Source organism: Cnephaeus nilssonii (assembly GCF_951640355.1).
Source record: "Cnephaeus nilssonii genome assembly, chromosome: 11".
NCBI classification, from domain to species: domain Eukaryota; kingdom Metazoa; phylum Chordata; class Mammalia; order Chiroptera; family Vespertilionidae; genus Cnephaeus; species Cnephaeus nilssonii.
Window position 1 is genome coordinate 83,655,571 of NC_137082.1, and position 19,123 is coordinate 83,674,693.

The window sequence follows — 19,123 nt, forward strand, 5'->3', positions numbered from 1 at the left end:
TTTCCTTTTTTGGGGGAAAGATGCAGGGGATCTAAAGGCTTAGCCAACTGCCCGGGCACAGCGTTTATTAAATCACCACACAGACGACTTCATTTCCTCATTAATTCCTGTCTTGTCATCTTTTCAGATTGATATTTCTCAGTGTTGAAAGAAACACACATATACATACACACACGACTAAAACAAAAATCCTGAACATGCAAAAAAATAGTATGTCCTGGGGAAGTATTATACGCCTAAGGCGGCGGGTTCCTGGAAAAGCTCTTGATTCTGGTTTAGAAATAAATAAAATTGCATGTGGGACAGCAGGTTTGGTATTTATTATTGTTGTGGCCCCCTCCCCCGTTTTGTACTATAACCGAAGCCGCGTGATCTGCCAACGGGCACCGGTGCGCCACTTCCGAGTGTGCGAGGGAAACACGCCTGTTCCCGATGCTCTAACGGAGACACACCGGCCGTCTCCCAGGTCTGTTCGCCAGAAAGAAAAAACGAGAAGGCGCCTGGCGGAGGGGCGGGCGGGCTGCTCAGTCGGAGTCCATCGTGAACAGCTGGATGTCCTGCGGGCTCCAGTACAGGCCGGCGGCCGAGCTGTACACCAGGGACCAGACGTAGGGGATGAAGAACTCCTCGGGCTGCTCCTCTTCCACGTACTTGAATTTCAGTTCCGGAAACTTCTGCAACGAGACAAGACGGTTTATAACGGCACAGTTCCGTGCGGGAGCGAAAGCAGAGCAGCGTCTCCGCCGCGGTGCTGTGCGGGGCCCTCCCGGAGGCGGCCGCGGGGCTGAGAGCTCTGGGGCTTCCCCAGGCCCGCTCCCACGGGGCTCCTGAGAGCACGCAGTTCCTGCGGGAGGGCACGTGAACCCCCGGCACCCCGAGGAGCAGGGGCCCGAGAGGGTGGGCAGGACGGGCACATCAGACGCGACACGGGGCCTGCGAGGGACCCGACAACGCGGAGGACTTAGTTCTCAGGGCTGTCACCCTGGCGAGGAGGGCCTTCCCGCTCAGTTCCTAAGCGTGGACGGTGGACGGGCACCGACTGGGTGGAGCGCTGGCATCCGGGGTGGCACTGCTCTGCACAGCGCAGCTCGCCACCTCCTGCGAGGGCCCGTCGGTCAGCGGAGGGAGGCACTACCTCCAGCCCTGACTGCGGGGCCTCCATAGGCCGCCCAGGGATCCACTTCCTCGCCAGCCGCTCAGGAAGTCCCGGGCACCCCCTACCCCAGCACCGTGACTGCCAAGCAGCGGGTGGTTTGTCGCAGGCCCAGGCCCTTGGCATCTTGAACGAGCCTCCTCACTCTCTGCTGCTTCTGGCTGCATGGGTGCCAGGTGAGGGGACAGGGCTCCTGGAGTGGCACTAAGTCTTTGTCATGAAATCAGGGGTCTTACAGGTAGCAACACGATGATACTCTTTTCCGTGAAAAACTGGCATTTGTAGCAACAGGGCGCAGCCCCCAGCCGCCACCAGCCGCGCTGCACCACGGCCGTCCGCAGTGTTCCCGTGCCGCTCGAGGTCAGTCACCAGTGTCCCTTCGGCCACCCCACTAATGGGGCAGCGGGGCCTGCCCTGGGCACCTGGCCTGGGCTGTCGTCGGGAGCAAAGCCGAGGTCTGAGCGGGAGGGCCAGTCTGAAAAGTGTCACCGCGGTCTCCCTAGCACTTTGTCCTTGAATCCGTTCTCCCAGCCGCCCGGAGCCCTCGGGGCTATTCTGTGCCCTGTCACTGCAAGACAGAACCCGCCACACGGGCCCTTAAACAGTGACCAAACGCAGAATGATGTCAGTTATCCAGAATGGATGGGGCTGTGGGTGAAGGAGGAATGTATCCCCTAGTAACGAGGAAGTCCTACTTCTTAGAAAACCTCTCCCAGTGACGCGGAGAGAAGGGGTGGGGGGAAGGGCAGGCCTGGTGGTTTGGGGAGGTCAGCCCCACACTGCCTACAGCGGGAGTCTAACACCTGCTTCTACGTGGTAGCGTAGCCAGGAAATGCACTCCCGTTAGAAATCAAAATGACGAACAGAGGCGAAGCCCTGGGCATCGCTGGGGTTTCCCTGTGGAGGCCTTAGGGCAGGATGCAAGGCCGTGTACCCTCTGCATCTCCACGGGGGTGGGTGGGGAAGAGGAGGAGCCAGCACACTGCTTCCATGAGCATTCTTTCTCCCTGGATTAAAGAGCCCTTTCGGGGGGACTAGGTTACCTGCCCTCATGGCTTTGGGGAGATTCTGATGACTGCTCAGTGAGAAAGAGGCACGAGTCTCCGTTGTACTCTTGAAACCTGTACGGTTCTGCGAACCAATGTCACCCCAACTGCTTAAAACCAAGACACACGGGAGGTGTAGAGCTGCTGTGGCCTGAGAGCTAGGGCAGGCCTGTCCCCGGCCCCCCCCCCCACCCCCCTGTCAGACTGGGCGCCTGTGCCTGTCTCCTGAACACAGGAACCAAGGGCAAGGCCAGGAGGGCTCTATTCCTCGAAAACCCTGCACGCTGCAGGCGGCCCACGCACCCCACACTCCTCTCTCCGCAAGGGAACAGTGAGCGGCGGGACATTATTTCTGGGAACTTTTCATCGGCTCTTACAAGGTCCAGGAAGGGGGGTACAGCATGAAGAGCAAGGAAAACACAAGCGTGTCCCCAGGACTCACTCCACTAAGCGAACACTGGAAAGCGCGAAGTAAGAGCTTCCTTTTTCCTGCAGCGCGTCGTTTCAGAGTGCACTGGGAACATTGTAAAAGGAGAGTAAGAGGCATAAGCCACCCAGGAGTTTTGAAAACACCATTCGGTCAACCCGAGTGTGAACGCAGCCTCTGCGTGGCCAGCGGGCCGAGCTGCATTGAGCCCGCCCCTCCCCCACGCCTACCACCTCTAGAGAGGGCAGCACGGTCGAGATGTAAACAGACCTCTAAACAACAGTGCTCTCTAATCTGTCGCAGAAGCCTGGGAGCTGAGGAAAAGGAAGACAAAAGGTTTTATTTAGCACTGATGACACTGGGGACACATTTTGTCAGGATTCAGTCCAAGAAATGTCATAGTCCGAATGTCAGATCAACAACCTAGAAAGAGTCACTCTTTCCTTTCTGTTCCTTTTCCAGCCGGGGAGAACAATAATGCCATCCTGTGATGCCGAGGGAAGTCCCACTTCCTCACCAGAGAGCGTCTTCACTCCCGACTCCGCCAACCAAGTCCCTGCTGCCCGGGCCCAGGCCTGCCCAGCGCTGACCACCCCTCTTCTCTCCAATTCCCAGGCCACTGTGGGCCCCCGGTGGTGACAACTGGGGGGCGTCCTGAGGACCACTAGGGCCAGGGAAAGCGGAGGGCGGGGTTGGGGTGGGGCTTTGGTTTGGAGGTTAAGGCAAGCATTCACCTGAAGGGAGCCAGCAGCGGGCTTCGCCCCCCTTCCACCCCGCCACCATCCCCCCCCCCCCCCCCCCCCCCCCCCCGGCTCCAAGACAGTTGTCCTGTGACTCAGCTAAGGAGAGAAACCCGTCTCTCAGGCTGGGAGCTTGGTCTCCGTCCAGAGCTACTGACAACAATCCTGTTGTTTTGATATTTGGAGCCAGAGGTAATGCTAGACTCTCAAGCTTGGCCGGAATGTTTTTATCAGCTCCAGTGAATCAGCCCGCCACAGAGGGACATCCGGACGCCCAGCCCAGACACAAAGCAAAGGTCTGATTTGGGGGTTGGGACTCAGGTATAATAAGCAGACCAAACGCTTTCAAGACGGTCTCTGCTGTCAGTCATGTGATCTGGTGAAAACCCACAGGAAGTGCAGTGAACAGATGTAGGGCTCAACTGCAATAATTTTATTACCACAAAAGTTCGATGGCGTTTCCCCTTCCACCCAAGGATTACACAGGTAGCACCCCAATTCTAGCAAGCACCTGGCCCGGCTCCAGAAAGCTTCCTGCAATTTAAAATCAGATAGCTACACAGCACATTAAAAAGAGCTCTTTGGAAGACCACAATAAGCCTCTGAGTAGGTGATGACGGGGGACGGTCCGCAGAGAGCCCCTCGCGACCACCGGAGGTGTGGGGGTCAGGCTGCCGGAGGGAGCTCTCGCGAGCAGTGCACACAGGGCGTGGGGGAGGGTTCTGTGCCCGTGGGAAGTGAACTGGTTTAAAGGACCCCCGTGAGACAGGGTGAGCATTTACATACACTTTTTAAAACCCAGGGCTGATTTGGGGATGACTGTCAGCTCCACTACCATTCCTCTCCTCACACATTCCTGCTCGGACACCAAGTCCTCCGGGCGGGTCCTTGGCCTTGGGGAGCACCAGCTACACACGAGGCGTGGTGAGCCGCGCTCCTCTAGCCACGATGGTTAGGAGGAGGAATCCGGACGGGGCGCGTGGCCTCTCCCGCGTGGACCTGGCTATCGCTGGGGTGGGGAGAGTTTACCTGGGCCTGGACAGCAAGCTCTAGGAGAAATGAACTTACAAATCTGGAAACACCACATACTAATTCAGCTAACTTACGGGCTCAGCAAGCCTGAGCCACAGGCTCTTCTGTGTGTAGGGACTGAGTTACAGATGTATCCACATTATCACTTAACTGACAAAAAGACATCCAACCGTCTGGAGTACAGTAACGCTAACTGTGGCATAATTCTACTAGTATATTATGTGAATTACTCTCAAAATTAATGAAAACCTAAATTCAAACCATAGAAAATTATGAAGGGCCACTTAATGAAAGTCACAGATGAAGAAATCCAAAGCTAAAACGGAGAAGCCCATGATGAGGGCCGCACGGGTCAGGGCACCACGGCTGGCCAGGCACGGGGCTTTGGGGGGCTTGCTGGGTGTATGTTCCCACCCGAGAAGAGAGTTACAAGGTAAGCAGATCCCTATCCTGAAAGCTCAGGCCAGGGACCAACCACATGGCACTGAGGACACTGCCTGGCCACCTCCGAGTGTCTACGAGTGACAGCAGCGCCTGCTGTGACGGGCGGCAGAGAGGCCTTAGAAAAACAGGAGGACACCACTTAAGGCTGAGTCACATGTGGGATGAGCTCTCCACAAACTTATGGTCACAGCCCAGCCGGAGTCCGAAGCCCACTAGAGTGTGAAGCCGGAGCAAAAGTCCCGGCGAGGCCTTCTCCCCTGATCCAGGTCAGGGGGGTCCTGGAAAGGAGCTTGAAGCTCCCCTCTTTTCTGGGGCTGGTGGGCTGCACGGAGGAGGAGGCAGTAAGGACAGGCTCTCCTGCTGCAGGGGAAGTTGGAGAAACACCCCGACAGATGGTCTGACCTGTAGGAATGGGGCTGGGGGCAGGGGAGCCGGCACTGCACATGGAGAGTCCCTCGGGCAACAGTGAGTTCAAGGGTCCATTTCTGGGTCTGGCAAGTCCTGTGGGGCCAGTGCACAGGCCCGGAGGCCGGCAGCGGGGCATGGGGGTGGGGGGAATGGGCGAGGGGGGGGAGGCACAGGAAATACAGGGATGGAGACAGGCAGGTGGGCCTCGAGGGCCAGGATGACAAGTGTGCCCCTTTGGCGAGCCTGGCGTCGAGACCAGGCCGGGGATAGTATTAGAATGAAAAGTCGTTAGTTTCGAGGTGGCAGCTAAAGTTGCTAAATGTGTAAACTCCTCAAGACTGAACCACATCACTGAGTCAAAGCACGTGTGTCAAAGACCAGTCCGCTCAGCGCAGGAGCTGGGGTTCCACTCAAGGCGGAAGGAGAAGGGCAGAAGCAGAGAATTTCCTGGCAGAGCCTCTGCTGCTGGAAGCTGGCCCAGCGGGAGCCACAGTGACTGGAACTGCGTGCCTTCCTGCCTGGGGCTCATCACTCTGCACAGGACCCAGACCCCCAAGACGGGAGATCCCAGCCCTGACCCAGCTGACTGCAGCCTTGTCCCGTCCACCAAAAGGTGCGGGTTCAAGCCCTGGTTGAGGTGTGTCGAGGAGGCAACTGGTGGATGTTTCTCTCTCACATCTATGTTTCTCTCTCTCTTCCTCTCTCGCTCTCTTCCTTTCTCTAAGCATGTCCTGGGTGAGGATTAAAAAAAAACTGCTTTACTTTCAAAAGCAGCAGACTAAGGAGGAGGGAACGCTGTGCTTACTGCACGAGGCAGTCACATTGCTGAGACACCTTCCGTGTCTTCTCCATACAAAATACCTTCTGGTGAAGAGAGATGTGTTAAGATAAAACTTCCGATTAAATCCCTCTTGCAAGGTGACCTGCTCACCCATGCATCCTTCCTTCCTTTGTATTAATATTTACATTTTAATTATAATCACTGCTGCTTTAACAAATACGGCGTTTTAACACAATGGTGGATACAAAACAATGGCCTTCTTCGCCATCTGGCTGATGGGCCTACATACATCATTTGCTGCGACTATATACCAAGGCCTCGGCCTGACGGCGGAGTCTGGCTGTTTTCCTGGCTGTTCGGTGGTCAGGGCCGGAGCAGTGCCATGTGAGGCGCGGGGCTGCCACCAGCCCTGAGTGAGGGCGCCCTGCGGGAAGTCTACGCTGATGGCTCACCCAGTATCAACAAAGCCCGACATTCCAACATTGATTAGAGAGAAGTGCAAACACACACAAACAGCTCGCCAACCAGCTACAAGTCATCAACTCACCGCCATTCTTGTTTCATCCACCTCACACTTCTCCCCTCTGAATTATTTTGGTGCCAATCTGGAGTACTATGTAATTTCCATCCCTAAATATTAACCTGTAATATTATCAAACAGGTAAGAGCTTTTTGCTCTACTTTTAAGGCAACCAATATGAGAATGAATTTGTTATAGAGGGACCCTTTATATCATAAAAATGAAATATGTCCTTGCCCTTAAGCAACTTAACAATTATTCCGAGAGTTAAGATGAAGAGATGGAGAAAGAACCACTAAGAAGGAATTCTTCCACGTACCCTATCGTTCGGACCCTAATGCACTAACTGCGGGCTCTGAGCAGGTGGGTCACAGGATGTGCACACACGGGTCCGAGCTTCGCCTGCTTCCTCCGCTTCACACAAGCCATCAGCCCCTGCCAAGTGCACCCCCGCACCCAGTGCTCTGCACACCCAGGCGCGTCCCACCCCCCTGTCTTTTCTGAGACAGCTCTTCACAGCTGAGATGTCGTCTGCTCCAGAGCTGGTCACGGGCTCCCTCCCCTCCTCCACAAAGCCCCCGGTCCTCTTCCGTGCCTGGGCACCTGCCCACCGCAGGCTTGTGTCTGTACGATCCCCCCACGGTGCCTGGACTGGATGTGGGTTTGGACACCGTTTTCACTCGCTCCCGATACAAGTGTGCTGAAGGCAGGCTCTATGAGTGTGCCTCCTACAGCTCCGGGGAAGGCGTGGCTGAGTGAGGAAGACCCCACCTGCCAGAGGCTATGGTGGCTTAGGAGAGAGACAGACCCTGGGGACGAGAGTAGTCAGGACAGCCTGGCGAGGTGGTGGGTCTGGCGGTCTTGGAGGAGAGCAGAGAGGTGCGGAAGCATTCCGGGCAGAGGGAATTATTCAGACGCCTGGCCAAGCAAGGAGAAAGTTCCAACTCTCTCATGCCCTGCCCTCTCTGAGGAGCTTTGGGCAGTGAGGGGCGTGTGAGCAATGCTGAAATCTGATCAGGCTGCTCTGTGGCTTGAAAAAATTCTTGATGGCTTCCGAGTGAAAACCACTGCCAGAGAAGACAGCAGAAAGAATAGAGACTGCACCAAGGTGTTTATAACCTAGGCATGGAGATAAGACATCTATAAAAAATAAGACAGACGTGACAAGTATCATGTACACTATGCCAATAAGTGTAATTTATGGGAGTCCAGGGAAGGGAGAAATTACTTTAAATGGGGAAATCAAGTAAGGCTTCCAGGAGGAGGCGGCATTTGGGTGGTCTGTGAACAATGGGTAGGGTTCAGGCATATGAAGGTGGGAGGAAGGGCATTCGGGGCAGAAGAAATAACAGAAGACAGGCATGGAGGCAGAGAAGGCCCAGGTGCCCAAGGCCAGCGGTGCTCGGGCTGCGTGGAAACCAGGGAATGAGACGGGAAGGGCTGTGAAACAAAGCGTGAGAGGCAGGTTCAGGAGACCACGCAGACTTCAGTTTGTGCCGAGGAAAGCCACTCAGTGTGCGTGAGCAGAGCGGTGAGCAGGACCTGGACGTGGTTTTGGAGGATTACTTGGGAAGCAACGTGGCCCGCTGGGATTGGGCGGGGGAAGCAGACTCGTAGGAGAGAAGGAACTGGGATTAGTGCAGGGGTCCAGGTGACCGGGGACGAGGCCTGACGGAGAGATGCCAGGGAGGCAGAGGAGAGGATGAGTAAGGCGCCGTGGCAATCCACCGGTGGAAGGAGGCGGTAGCCCCGGCAGCTCTTCCCGCTGCCTCTCCCCAGAAAGGGAACTCAGGGCTCAGAAGCAACGGATCCAGAGATAAATCCAGAGTCTCCTCTGTTGATGGTCATATGTTTTGAGTCCAATAACCTTTGTCACTTTTGTTTTTCACTAGAAACAATGGAGCCGACAAGTAAAATTCTGTTTCCATCCTCAGTCTGGCTCCATTCTAATGAGCCTTTATCTGGTGACATGGCTCCTTGGCCCCACTCGCCCTGGGAAAGGGTCCCTGTAGCTGACTTCACAGCCTTACGCTCAGTTCAGCAGCAACTGCTGACGTGAGCCCCAGTCCCGATAGCCTCCCGGCCCGGACTGAGCAGCCGCCTGGAAGAATTATCAAAATCCTGATTCTCCTGACTCCATCGTCAGAAGTTAGCAAAGGGGAAAACAGAGCCTGCGAGAAAGTCCCAATGCCTGGTCTTGTCCCTTTCACAATCTGGTCATCAGCCTGTAAATATTCAGAGAGCAGGAAGAATGGCTGAGGAACAAGGACAGACAGGTCGTCACGACTGGCTTTCTGACTGGCGTCTATGAAGTGCACCTTATCTCGCTCAAGTTCAAGCCCTGTGATGAATGGCTGCTCAGCCCCAGGCCTTGACTCTGGGCTCTCCAAGGACTGCAAATGCAGTGACTGATGGACGGCGTGTGAAGCCAGGAAACTGCCGCCTGTGTGCTTGGGGGAAGACAGCAAGCCCTTAAGATTCCAGAGATGAAAGTGTAAAGGGACCGAACACAAGGTGCCTCAGGACTGTGCTGTTTCCCATATATGGAACGCACGGGTGGTCACGCTCTTGGCCATGCGTCCTTCCCCTCCCCCCATTCCACTCCTGAATGATAGGGAAACAGGAATGCTTGGCCAGAGTCCTGATTCCAATAAAGGGGGGAGGGTATATTCTCTATACAAAGTTTAGAAAAACTTAACCCCCCTTCAGAAATGTGCATGCAAATTTCATTTCCAGATTCTTCCTAATAGATTTCCTTTTCTTTAAAAAATTTTTTTAAATTGATTTTTAGAGAGAGAGAGAGAGGGAGAGAGAGAAACATCGATAAGGGAGAAACAGCAACATCAATCAGCTGCCTCCTGCACACCCCCTGCTGAGGATCGAGCCCGCAACCCAGTATGTGCCCTGACTGGAACTTGAACCAGTGACCTCCTGGTGCATATTGACGCTAACCACTGAGAAACACCAGCCGGGCAAGATTTCCTTTTCTGGTAGGGAAATCTGGTGGATGACAGGAAGGAGATGACATTAAATTCGGAAAGCCATTTAGGTAACCTGACTTCACCTAAGGGTAGGAGGCAACCAAGTTCCCAAGTAGGAGCTTTCTGCACTGGACTCCCTGCCGCCACCAGGCCGTACTCCTGCCTCGTCTCCCCTTTCCCAGGGTGACGAACCCGCGACGTAACTAGAGTCCTACTCACTGGAACATTCGCTGAAGCACATTGTGTTTAGGACAAGAGAACAAGCACATGTTCAGTAAGCTACGCAAACAACCCGCTTCCCAGGAGGCCTCCCCCTAGATGACTGTGCTCCCAGGCCTCCCACACCTCCCAGGCCTGTGCAACACGCACATTGGAGGATGGCTGTGTGCTCCTAGGCCTCCCACACCTCCCAGGCCTGTGCAACACGCACATTGGGAGGATGATGGGACCTCCCACACCTCCCAGGCCTGTGCAACACGCACATTGGGAGGATGATGGGACCTCCCACACCTCCCAGGCCTGTGCAACACGCACATTGGGAGGATGATGGGACCTCCCACACCTCCCAGGCCTGTGCAACACGCACATTGGGAGGATGGCTGTGGGCCTCCCACGCCTCCCAGGCCTGTGCAACACGCACATTGGGAGGATGATGGGACCTCCCACACCTCCCAGGCCTGTGCAACACGCACATTGGGAGGATGACTGTGGACTTCCCACACCTCCCAGGCCTGTGCAACACGCACATTGGGAGGATGGCTGTGGGCCTCCCACGCCTCCCAGGCCTGTGCAACACGCACATTGGGAGGATGGCTGTGGGCCTCCCACACCTCCCAGGCCTGTGCAACACGCACATTGGGAGGATGATGGGAACACTCCAAGATTCTGAATTATCCACAAAAGGTAACCAACGTGTTTCTCATGTATGTCTAAAGTTCCCTTTTACTACAGAAAGCTTAGGAAATAAGTTGTATTAAAGTTGCAGATTGCAAGTAAATGAATCTATAGACAGAACTAAAGGGAGATGTAGATGAAAGGCACTGAATCCCAGAACCCAGCTGGGCGCGGTTTAGGACAGCCCTGACTCAGAGGAGCCAGGACTACGCCACGGTGGTAATGCCGAGGGTGAGGTTTCCGACAGCTGGGCTGGCAGCGTGCTGGGGAAAGCTCTGCTGAGAAGATGATCAATTTCTAAGTCCTGAGCGAAAGGGGTGAGTTTGGGCAGGGAGGAAGCCTTCAGACATTGGGGGAAAATATGAAGAGTCTGTGCGCAAAAACAAGAGTAATTCCATCTTTAGAAGGGAGATAGTAAACTTGGTCCCTCCCCACAAAACTAGGTTTTTGATTTGTTACTTAGAATAAACTGACAGTTTATAGTTTATAAGCCTATATATAGAACCTTATCATAAACCATATATATCAGAACAACTGCAATGCCCAGAAAAATAGCATTTTTAGGCAGATTCCAGCTTGGGAATAGAAATTTTCTGATTTCAACATGGAATGTTTCATGAACCTACTCACTGATAAATAAAAATTACCTTCTGAGATTTCGATTATTTAAATGCCTCTTTTTATCCTATTCTCCCCAATCTCATTTATCACTTTCATTTTCTGGGGGCCACTTTGACTTTTCAGCTATGATCTATCTGATTAAATCCGACTTGAATTAAAAATAACACAAAACTCTATTAGGCTGATGATGCAAGGGAATTTTTAGCTTTGCGCTTATATGTAGAGAGGCTAACGTGTATTTGAGCTCCAGCAAGTGTGTATCCGGATCTATTAATAAATCTTCTGGAACACCGTGTTCCAAATATACATTTTTCTTGTTTAGATTTCTAAATCTGCAATCTAAATCAGTCTAGTTCTAATTTTTCCCACGTTCAAAATTCTAGTTTCTCTCTCTACTTTCAAATGAGGTTTGCAATTCAACCCCTTAGTTACTTATTATACACCTAGTGCTAATCTGTAGTCATAACTAAATAATGACTCTTAACAACACAGATGCCCAATCTCTCTGGGTTGCTAAGCCATCAACAAATTATTTTCTCAAAATTTTTACTCACATGTTCAATTTAAATTACCTACATTCTTATTTTTGAAAGTGCTGAACTGTTTAAGGTATACTTAAATTTACTCTTTAGCTAATTCACTGCTAGGTCAGAGAGAATAACTAAAAAATACCAATTGTCTGAAAATGCTCCCAGACAAATCGCAAGCTTTAGCTCTGGGCTCTTCGAAAAGCACATCACTGAGATACCCACAGAAGGCTAGGGCCTTTATTTGAGAGAAAATAGGGATATAATTTATTTTCCCATTCCTATTTGCTCTAAAACCATTAACTACACTAACTCCTAAGTACATACATTCATCATCATAACATCCTCTAACATTGCCTAGGCCAGCTTTTTCTTTCTCTCACTTTCTAAAAATTGTGGTAAAAACACACACATAAAATTTACCATCCTAACCGATTTTAAGTGTTCGATTCAATAGTGTTAAGTATGTTCACGTTGTAACACAGGTCTCAGGAACTTTTTCATCTTGCAAAACTGAAACTCTACCCATTAAACAACTCCTCATTCTCCCCTCCCCCAACCCCAGCAACTACCATTCTGTTTCGATGAATCTGAATACATAGGTACCGCCTGTAAGTGGAATCATACAACACTCGTTCTTTGGTGACTGGCTTCCTCACTTCACAGCACAGAACTTTCTAGACAAATCGATGTGTGAGTTAAATGAGGTAACTGAGTCCTACCAGAGCTATTGATGTGATCACGAACAATGGGGAATAAATGGCAAGTTATTATAAATGAAATCATACCTTAAGGTACTATTTAAAAGAGCCTTACTAGGATTCCTTCCAAACTGAAACATCCAACACCCAACCAGCTAAATCACATCACTCAGGAACCTTTCTGTCCGGAGAGTGTGAACTAGGGACCGAGTCTTCTTTGGGCTTAGGTCATTGCTAGCGGCTCTGAAAGACGAGGCCATACGCTTCTCAAGGACAGAGATGATAACCAGCTGCCCCATACAGGTGTCCTACAATGGCCCCAACTTTTATTCCGGGTCCTGATCTCTACAGACTTACAACTTCTTCTGGTGTCCTTTCCTGAATAGTATGTAAGTTCTCAGAAGACACCGAAAAGATGGACACGTGTTGTTTTCTGTTCCTTCCCTGGTTATGTCAGGACAAGCGGCCTTTGGTTTTCACTACTGTCCAAGTCCTCACTCGCAGCAGTTCTTTGAAGCTGGGGCTTCTAATCTATCACCGACTTGGGAACCAGACAGCTGAGCTTGTTAAAATTGTGTATCTAGCAAGGAGAATCAGGCTGTGAGCAAGGACTCGGGCCTCTTCTAGTGATATGGTGTATGAGAAGGACTCGGAGTCACCTATTTTGGTTACTTAGAACTTATAGCCCAGTTCTTGGTTCTGATCTAGAGAAGTGAGGTCATTAGGTAAGTGGGAAAGTAACACTGGCTAACAATTTCTGAGAGCTTCCTTTATTCTAGGAACTTTGCATCCATTGTCTCTTAAATGTCTCCAGGTACCTCAGGAAGCAAGCGAAGCTATGAGAGAGACCTGTCCTTGAGTGAGAAGCTGGTGCACAGGGAGGGCTGGCCAGCCTGCCTACGATGGCCCGGTGGTGGAGTCCTACCGCATCCTGCCCGCCTCTCCATTTAGGTGCTTGGGGGGCGCCTGTTTCAGGGTCCATGTTCTGTCCACAGCGGTTTCCACACTCAGAGAAATCAAGGGATCTCCAAGTCCTTCAGGGTTGGGCTCCTTTCCTTGCCGTTTGCATCCCCGAATTTACGTTAAGATTCCTCATTTGAAAAGGAAGAGAGTAGAGAGGCTGTTTCTTTGAATGCTGCTTTAGAAACGGTGTCCCCTAGAGAGGAAAGCTCTTTACGGGACCACCTCTAGCAAGTGCCGTGCAGGCAGGAGTTGCTCAATCAACACTAGCTGAACAAATGAACGAAAGGCAAGACAATCCCTACTGCAGTCGAAGCCTTGTAAAAAGCGCAGTGTTAGCTACTGGACGCTGGAGATCTTTCCTCGGGGATTCAGAGGTCTGAGGGCTGTGGGAACACCATAAATAAATACAACGATCAAGAGCCGATATGGTTCCGTGTCCCCCATTAGATCCTGATCTGAAAAGCCCTTGATATTGGATTTGGTGTATTTCTTCAACAGGGACTGTTAACAATGAGAGGCTATAGGAGGGAATGTGGAGAACATGTCCAAAGAACTAAAATACTCACTGATTTTTCATTTTCAGATCCCATAGCTGAGGGCTGGGATAGAGATGGCAAAACAGAGATGAAGGCATTTTTTTTATAGTGCCTGCTGCTATTATTTCTCATCTGTGTCGACAGGAAGAATGTCGAATGCACTAATTTGATAAGATTGATATTTGTTTAATGGCTGAGGTCGTCAGAAACAAGAAAAAGAACAAGGTACATTTTTTGTACACTTTCCTGGTGAAACTTCTGTCATGCACATTTAAAAGAAAGACTGCTTTCATTCCCCCAAAATATGGTCTTTTGCTACAAACATATTAGAACTAAATGGAGAAAAATAAGATCACTGTTGACTAAAGTAACCACCCACTCCAGCCGGTAACATTCTGGGATACAATTGAAACCATGGACGCGATGCTCTAAATACAATTCAAGTTCACAAAAGCTTATCTCCACGTGGTGAACAGCGAGAATGATTCACTCGTTTACCCTTTATGGAACCAGTGAGTGTCTGGGGGTTCAGGTTCTGAGCAAAGCCACCAGCCAACACACAGGCTGAGGTTGGCTTGGTGACTCTGAGTGTATTTTTAGCATATAGGCGCCTCGACAGTCAAAGGAAACGGTGCTCGCTGGTAGTAATTCTGTACTAACTTGGGGGCCTAAACGCATTAGGGCTAAAAGCTGAATGAAAGGTATCTCCAAAAAGGAGGGGGAAAAAAATCTAAGGAATGCACTCCTAAATATTACCAAGTTTATACATTAAATATCACATAGTTAATGACACAGGGAGAAGGACCAGTAATAATAAGACGACAAGGGGTCTCCTTTATAGCATCTTGTCATAAGGACTATTGAAAATTAAATAAGGCTGTTCCTAGCTGCTACTGCTATCAATTAGCCAGCAGCCACTTCCACAGCCATAATGACTGCCACATGCCGCGGTGTACTTCCTCCGGGCTGCTAATTCCAAACACAGGCGGTCGGAGCTGCAGACTGCACCGAGCAGACCGGCGGAGAGCCGAATGCCCGGCTAGTCAGATTTTGTTTTACCAAATGAAGTGATTCAGTACGTCAGAATATTTTAGATAATTTAGCCTAGTTCCGCTCCTTAAACATATGAACTAGATTATATACTTTGTAATAATTTAACCTTCACTTACCCAAACATTTTCTATGCCATGCTACATGCTTTTCTTTATTTTTGTTCCTCTAGTTTCACAAAATTTAAACAATGATCTCTGGTCTAAGTTACAAGGTTATGCTGCCAATCAGGTGACTCATGTCAATGTCTGAAGGCTTTTATTTTTAAAAATGGGGGGGAAAAAATCAGTCCTGTGAAACTAACACTTCAGTTTGAAAGATGAAGATACCAACATGGGAAGAAGTTCCGTCCCAAAGGGTCATCTTTTTGTATCTGTGAAAGGAGCCCCCAGCCCCACGCTGTGGTCTGCTCCCCATTCCAGCCCCTGTCCCCCCTTCCTTGTGGGGGTCCTCAAACTCTGGTAGTGCTGGGGGTTCCCACGACCCAGACCCCAAGTGCTGGACAACAACAAAGAGTTAATGCTCCTCCTGAACTCTGGAAAAAACCAGATTTCGTCAGTGAGGTTTGGCAATGTGAGAAACCCTGTAACCAATTTCATTTCCTGATAAATGAATGGCCCACAGGGGAAAGCCGGCCAGGGGGCTTCAGGGCTGCTGAGAGCTCCGACTTGACTGAAAGACTCCTTGAAGGAGCCGGCCTGTCTGCTGCTTATCACCGCGGAGCCAGCCGGCCCCATGCGCGCGGGGCAGATGCCAGGCTCACGCACAGCGCGCTGCAGCGCAGGCAGCGGGCTCCCGGACACGGGGTGCCCTAAGGAGTGACCCTGCGATCGGACATCCCTCCCATCGCAGTGCGCGTCGTGCCCTGGATGGCTGGAGACACACGCCCATTAAAACCATTTTAGGGCAGCAGATTGAATGGTCTTCATCATGGAAATGCAATCCCCTCATCCAACCAAACCCAAAATGTCCTCAGCACGCAGTGCAGACTTCGAGTCGGGAAAGGCAATGCCTGCAAACAAACACACTCAATGAGGAGGAGTGAAACGCAGACAGCCGACCTGTGAGGGCTTACGGAGGACAGAAAGGGTCTCCACGCACCGAGACACGCTTACCTGGAGTGGGAATAGGGTAATCAATCACCAGAGCACTTACATGTTAAGCTTGAAATGAATAATGAATATCTGCATGTTTAAACTACAAGGCAATTCTCATCAATATGACCATACAGGCTGTATTTACGCTTAAAATCTAGGAAAATTTTAAAGAACACCTTTCACATTAATTCAGAATTGGTCAAACATATCCTTTAAAATACGTTTGTTGAATTCAAGTAAATTTTTGTCCAAGGTTAACCTGACGTTTAAAGTACTGATTTGGGCTTGCTTGGGAAATGCACAGTTACCCGGCAGAAAGTAGTCAAATGAACACTTGGAGGCAGGAGAAGGGGAAAAGCCCTAACTAATGGCTTCAGGCCCTTAATTATAAGAAATAAAGAAAACAAAATCTGAGACTAGCGAGCCTTCCGGAGGCTCGCCGGCCTGGCAGAAGGACACCTGGAGCTCATTAGCCGCCAAGCCGGCCGCCGTCACAGCAGCGAGGGGACCGCGGAGCTTCAGAGCGGGAAGGGCGTTCGCCAGGAATAACGGGGAGAAGAAGGAACGAGGGAAAGCCTCTTTGCTTCTTCTTTAACCTTTAATCTATTTTCTCCCTTTCCCCGTGGGTTTGGGACCACACGATGCGTTCTTTCTTTGCCTTCAGTTTTAGGGTCTTGGGGACCCTGACGTGGGGGCCTCCAGGCCCAGGGGAGGGAGAGGCCTGTGTTCACCGGCAGCGTCAGGCCTGCGGTGCTTCGTGAGGTCAGATCTCTGGGAACAGAAAGAAAAGACTGAGGGGAGAGGCGGTCTCCTCGGTTGCTTTAAAGCCGCCCGAGTTGTGGCTCTTGACCGGTCAGCGAATTGAAAAGGATGGCTGCTTTAACATAAGTGCTTTGGTCTCCACAAATCAAGAGGAAAAAATGAAAATCTCTAAATATTGGGCTTAGGAACCACTGCGAATTTTAATCACCTACATATATATTAACTGCGTAGTACTTTTAAATTCAGAAAATAAGCAAAACTGGAAAAACGGAAAGGTTTAATTTAAAAATGGGGCTCATTACCTGTGGTAGGACAATTAGTCTGGTTGGTAACATGAAAACTGAGTTATTTAAAGGATAATCGCCAGTGCTTTGTAGAACCGAGCTACAAATGACTACTGCGTTTAATGGCCAAAAGCACATCGGAGGCCTTTAATTAATCTCAAGGCTGTTTCTTGTAAATATTCTGCAAAGCACATGCGTTTCTTACACAGTGCGCTTCAGGAGCACTGAGATGCTTCTGTTTCCTTCTGACCATGGTGCCTGCAGACGGGCTCCCATTAGGAGCTGCGTGGGGGGGGGGGGGGGGGGGAGGGCTGGCGGCCCAGAGCGATCCGTGGAGCCTGCAGTGGAACGGCCCGACGTGCCTGGGCGCACGCGTGCTGATAAGAGCACGGGGAGAGGCGGCGGGACAGGATTTCCCCCAGACACTCCTCGCCGAGAAGCCCAGGTCAGGGGCCCAGCTTCCACTCCCCCGCCTTGGAGAAGGACAGCCTGCTCTTCAGCGTCAGACGATTCAGGACCCATGATCCAGGGTCTGGGCAGTCAGGAATCTGAGACACTCATTGTGAGGAGCCCCTCTTTCGGGAGCCCCTCTCTTCTAGGAAGGCTCTTTTCAATCAACAGGAGTCACAGTCTTCTGGGGGGGGGGGGCCTCTGGAGGAGGCAGGCTCCCTGCGCTGGTGTGTGTGTGTGTGTGTGTGGGGGGGCAGGCAGCCTGCCTCGGGGACTCTCCCACTGCTGTGCTCCTTACCCCTCTCTCCGCCACTCAGAAATGTTTAATTCAAATGAGCCAATGCGCCCCCCACACCTAGCGAGGAAGCGGAGGTACAGAGACGTGGTGAAGGCGAGATAAACAGGGATTCAAGGCAGGCCAAGAGGAAAACCATTTCTGGGTCCTCACTTGGGAAACTGGCTTCACTGTGGATGTGAAATTTCATCCGCGCTTGGATGATGGGGTGGGGGGTAATGCTATAAAAAGTCAGAGTTTTTCCAACACTGAGAATTCAAAACATTTACTACTGTGAGTCTTGGAAACAAGGAATGGTGGTTAAGTTTTGAGGTGGGGAAGCAGAGGGATCAAAAGAATGTTTACTCTGTTTTATAGAAAAAAAATTTATGAAGTGCTCTTTCCAGTGGAAGACATAATTACCATTTTCTGCTGGGAAACATTCTGGCTGGTTTACAGTAAGGATCTGACAGAACATGGGGCGAGTTCAAAGCCCGTGCACTCCCGAGCTGGCTAACCCGGTTTCCCATATTGACGCTGTGGTGCTGTTTACTCTCCATTCTCATGGAGCCATTTCAGAATGTGTTAGCAGGGGCCTCTCCTTAGGGTACAAGCAGAACAACACTAACGTGAATTTGATGAAAGCCAACCAACCAACCAACAAACCCCACCCCCCTTTATCTTACTACGCAAACTAAGTCAATATTTTCATTTTGGGGGGATAATCTTTCTGTGTGTCTGCCTTTGTATGGCTGAATACACACACACACACACACACACACACACACACACACACACACGTGCAATTATAAATATAAATATGAACACAGTTGCAATCATGTGAAAAGTATTACGCGTTGAGTCTGGAAGACACATTAAGAAAAACCGCCATGCCTTTCTAGTTCTAGATGACACTAAATTATTTCCTACTTTTGGTTTACTCGCCACGCTACAAAGATTATGCCAGAAGTAACCACTGAAATACGTTTTGGTAAAACATACCCTAGTGATTGCTCAAATAATTCACCACTCCAATGTAACAGCAAGCACGGTGCTGTCCAGGCTTTGAGACAATCGTCCACACAGAACGATTTTTCTGGAGCCATTTTGCATTTTTCTGAAGAGTTATCATGTAAAAATGTAGCAACAATTTTAAGTGCAGGACGTTCACACCTGGGTTGTACATTCTGTTTTGAGACGACCTTGCAGTTGCTGCCTAAGTATGACTTCAGGTCCTCGCGAATCCTCCTGGAAGAGCCACGGACAGGCTGTGGAGGCCACGGAACACACCACAGCTGCCACTCCCAACAGTGCGACAGACCATGTACTGATGCTTTCACCAGGAGTGAGACACGTGGCACCCAGTATAGCAGGAGCTCCACACAAGGACTTCTTTTCCTTCCGCTTTTGGCAGTGTTTTTCTGGTCTCCGA

The 19,123-nt window shown here is 50.9% G+C and overlaps 1 protein-coding gene across 2 annotated transcripts in view; it reads right to left on the reverse strand.

Moving 5' to 3' along the window:
* Positions 1–298: 298 nt before the first annotated feature.
* The window catches only part of DYM (dymeclin), a 238,356-nt gene continuing 219,531 nt past the window's right edge, over positions 299–19,123 (reverse strand). The window contains exon 17 of one of the 2 annotated variants that reach the window (XM_079784585.1): positions 299–674. In XM_079784585.1, the coding sequence (XP_079640711.1) occupies positions 525–674 (150 nt within the window). In that variant the 3' untranslated portion in view covers positions 299–524. The remainder of the gene's footprint in view (positions 675–19,123) is intronic. The other variant, XM_079784586.1, reaches the window with a different exon arrangement.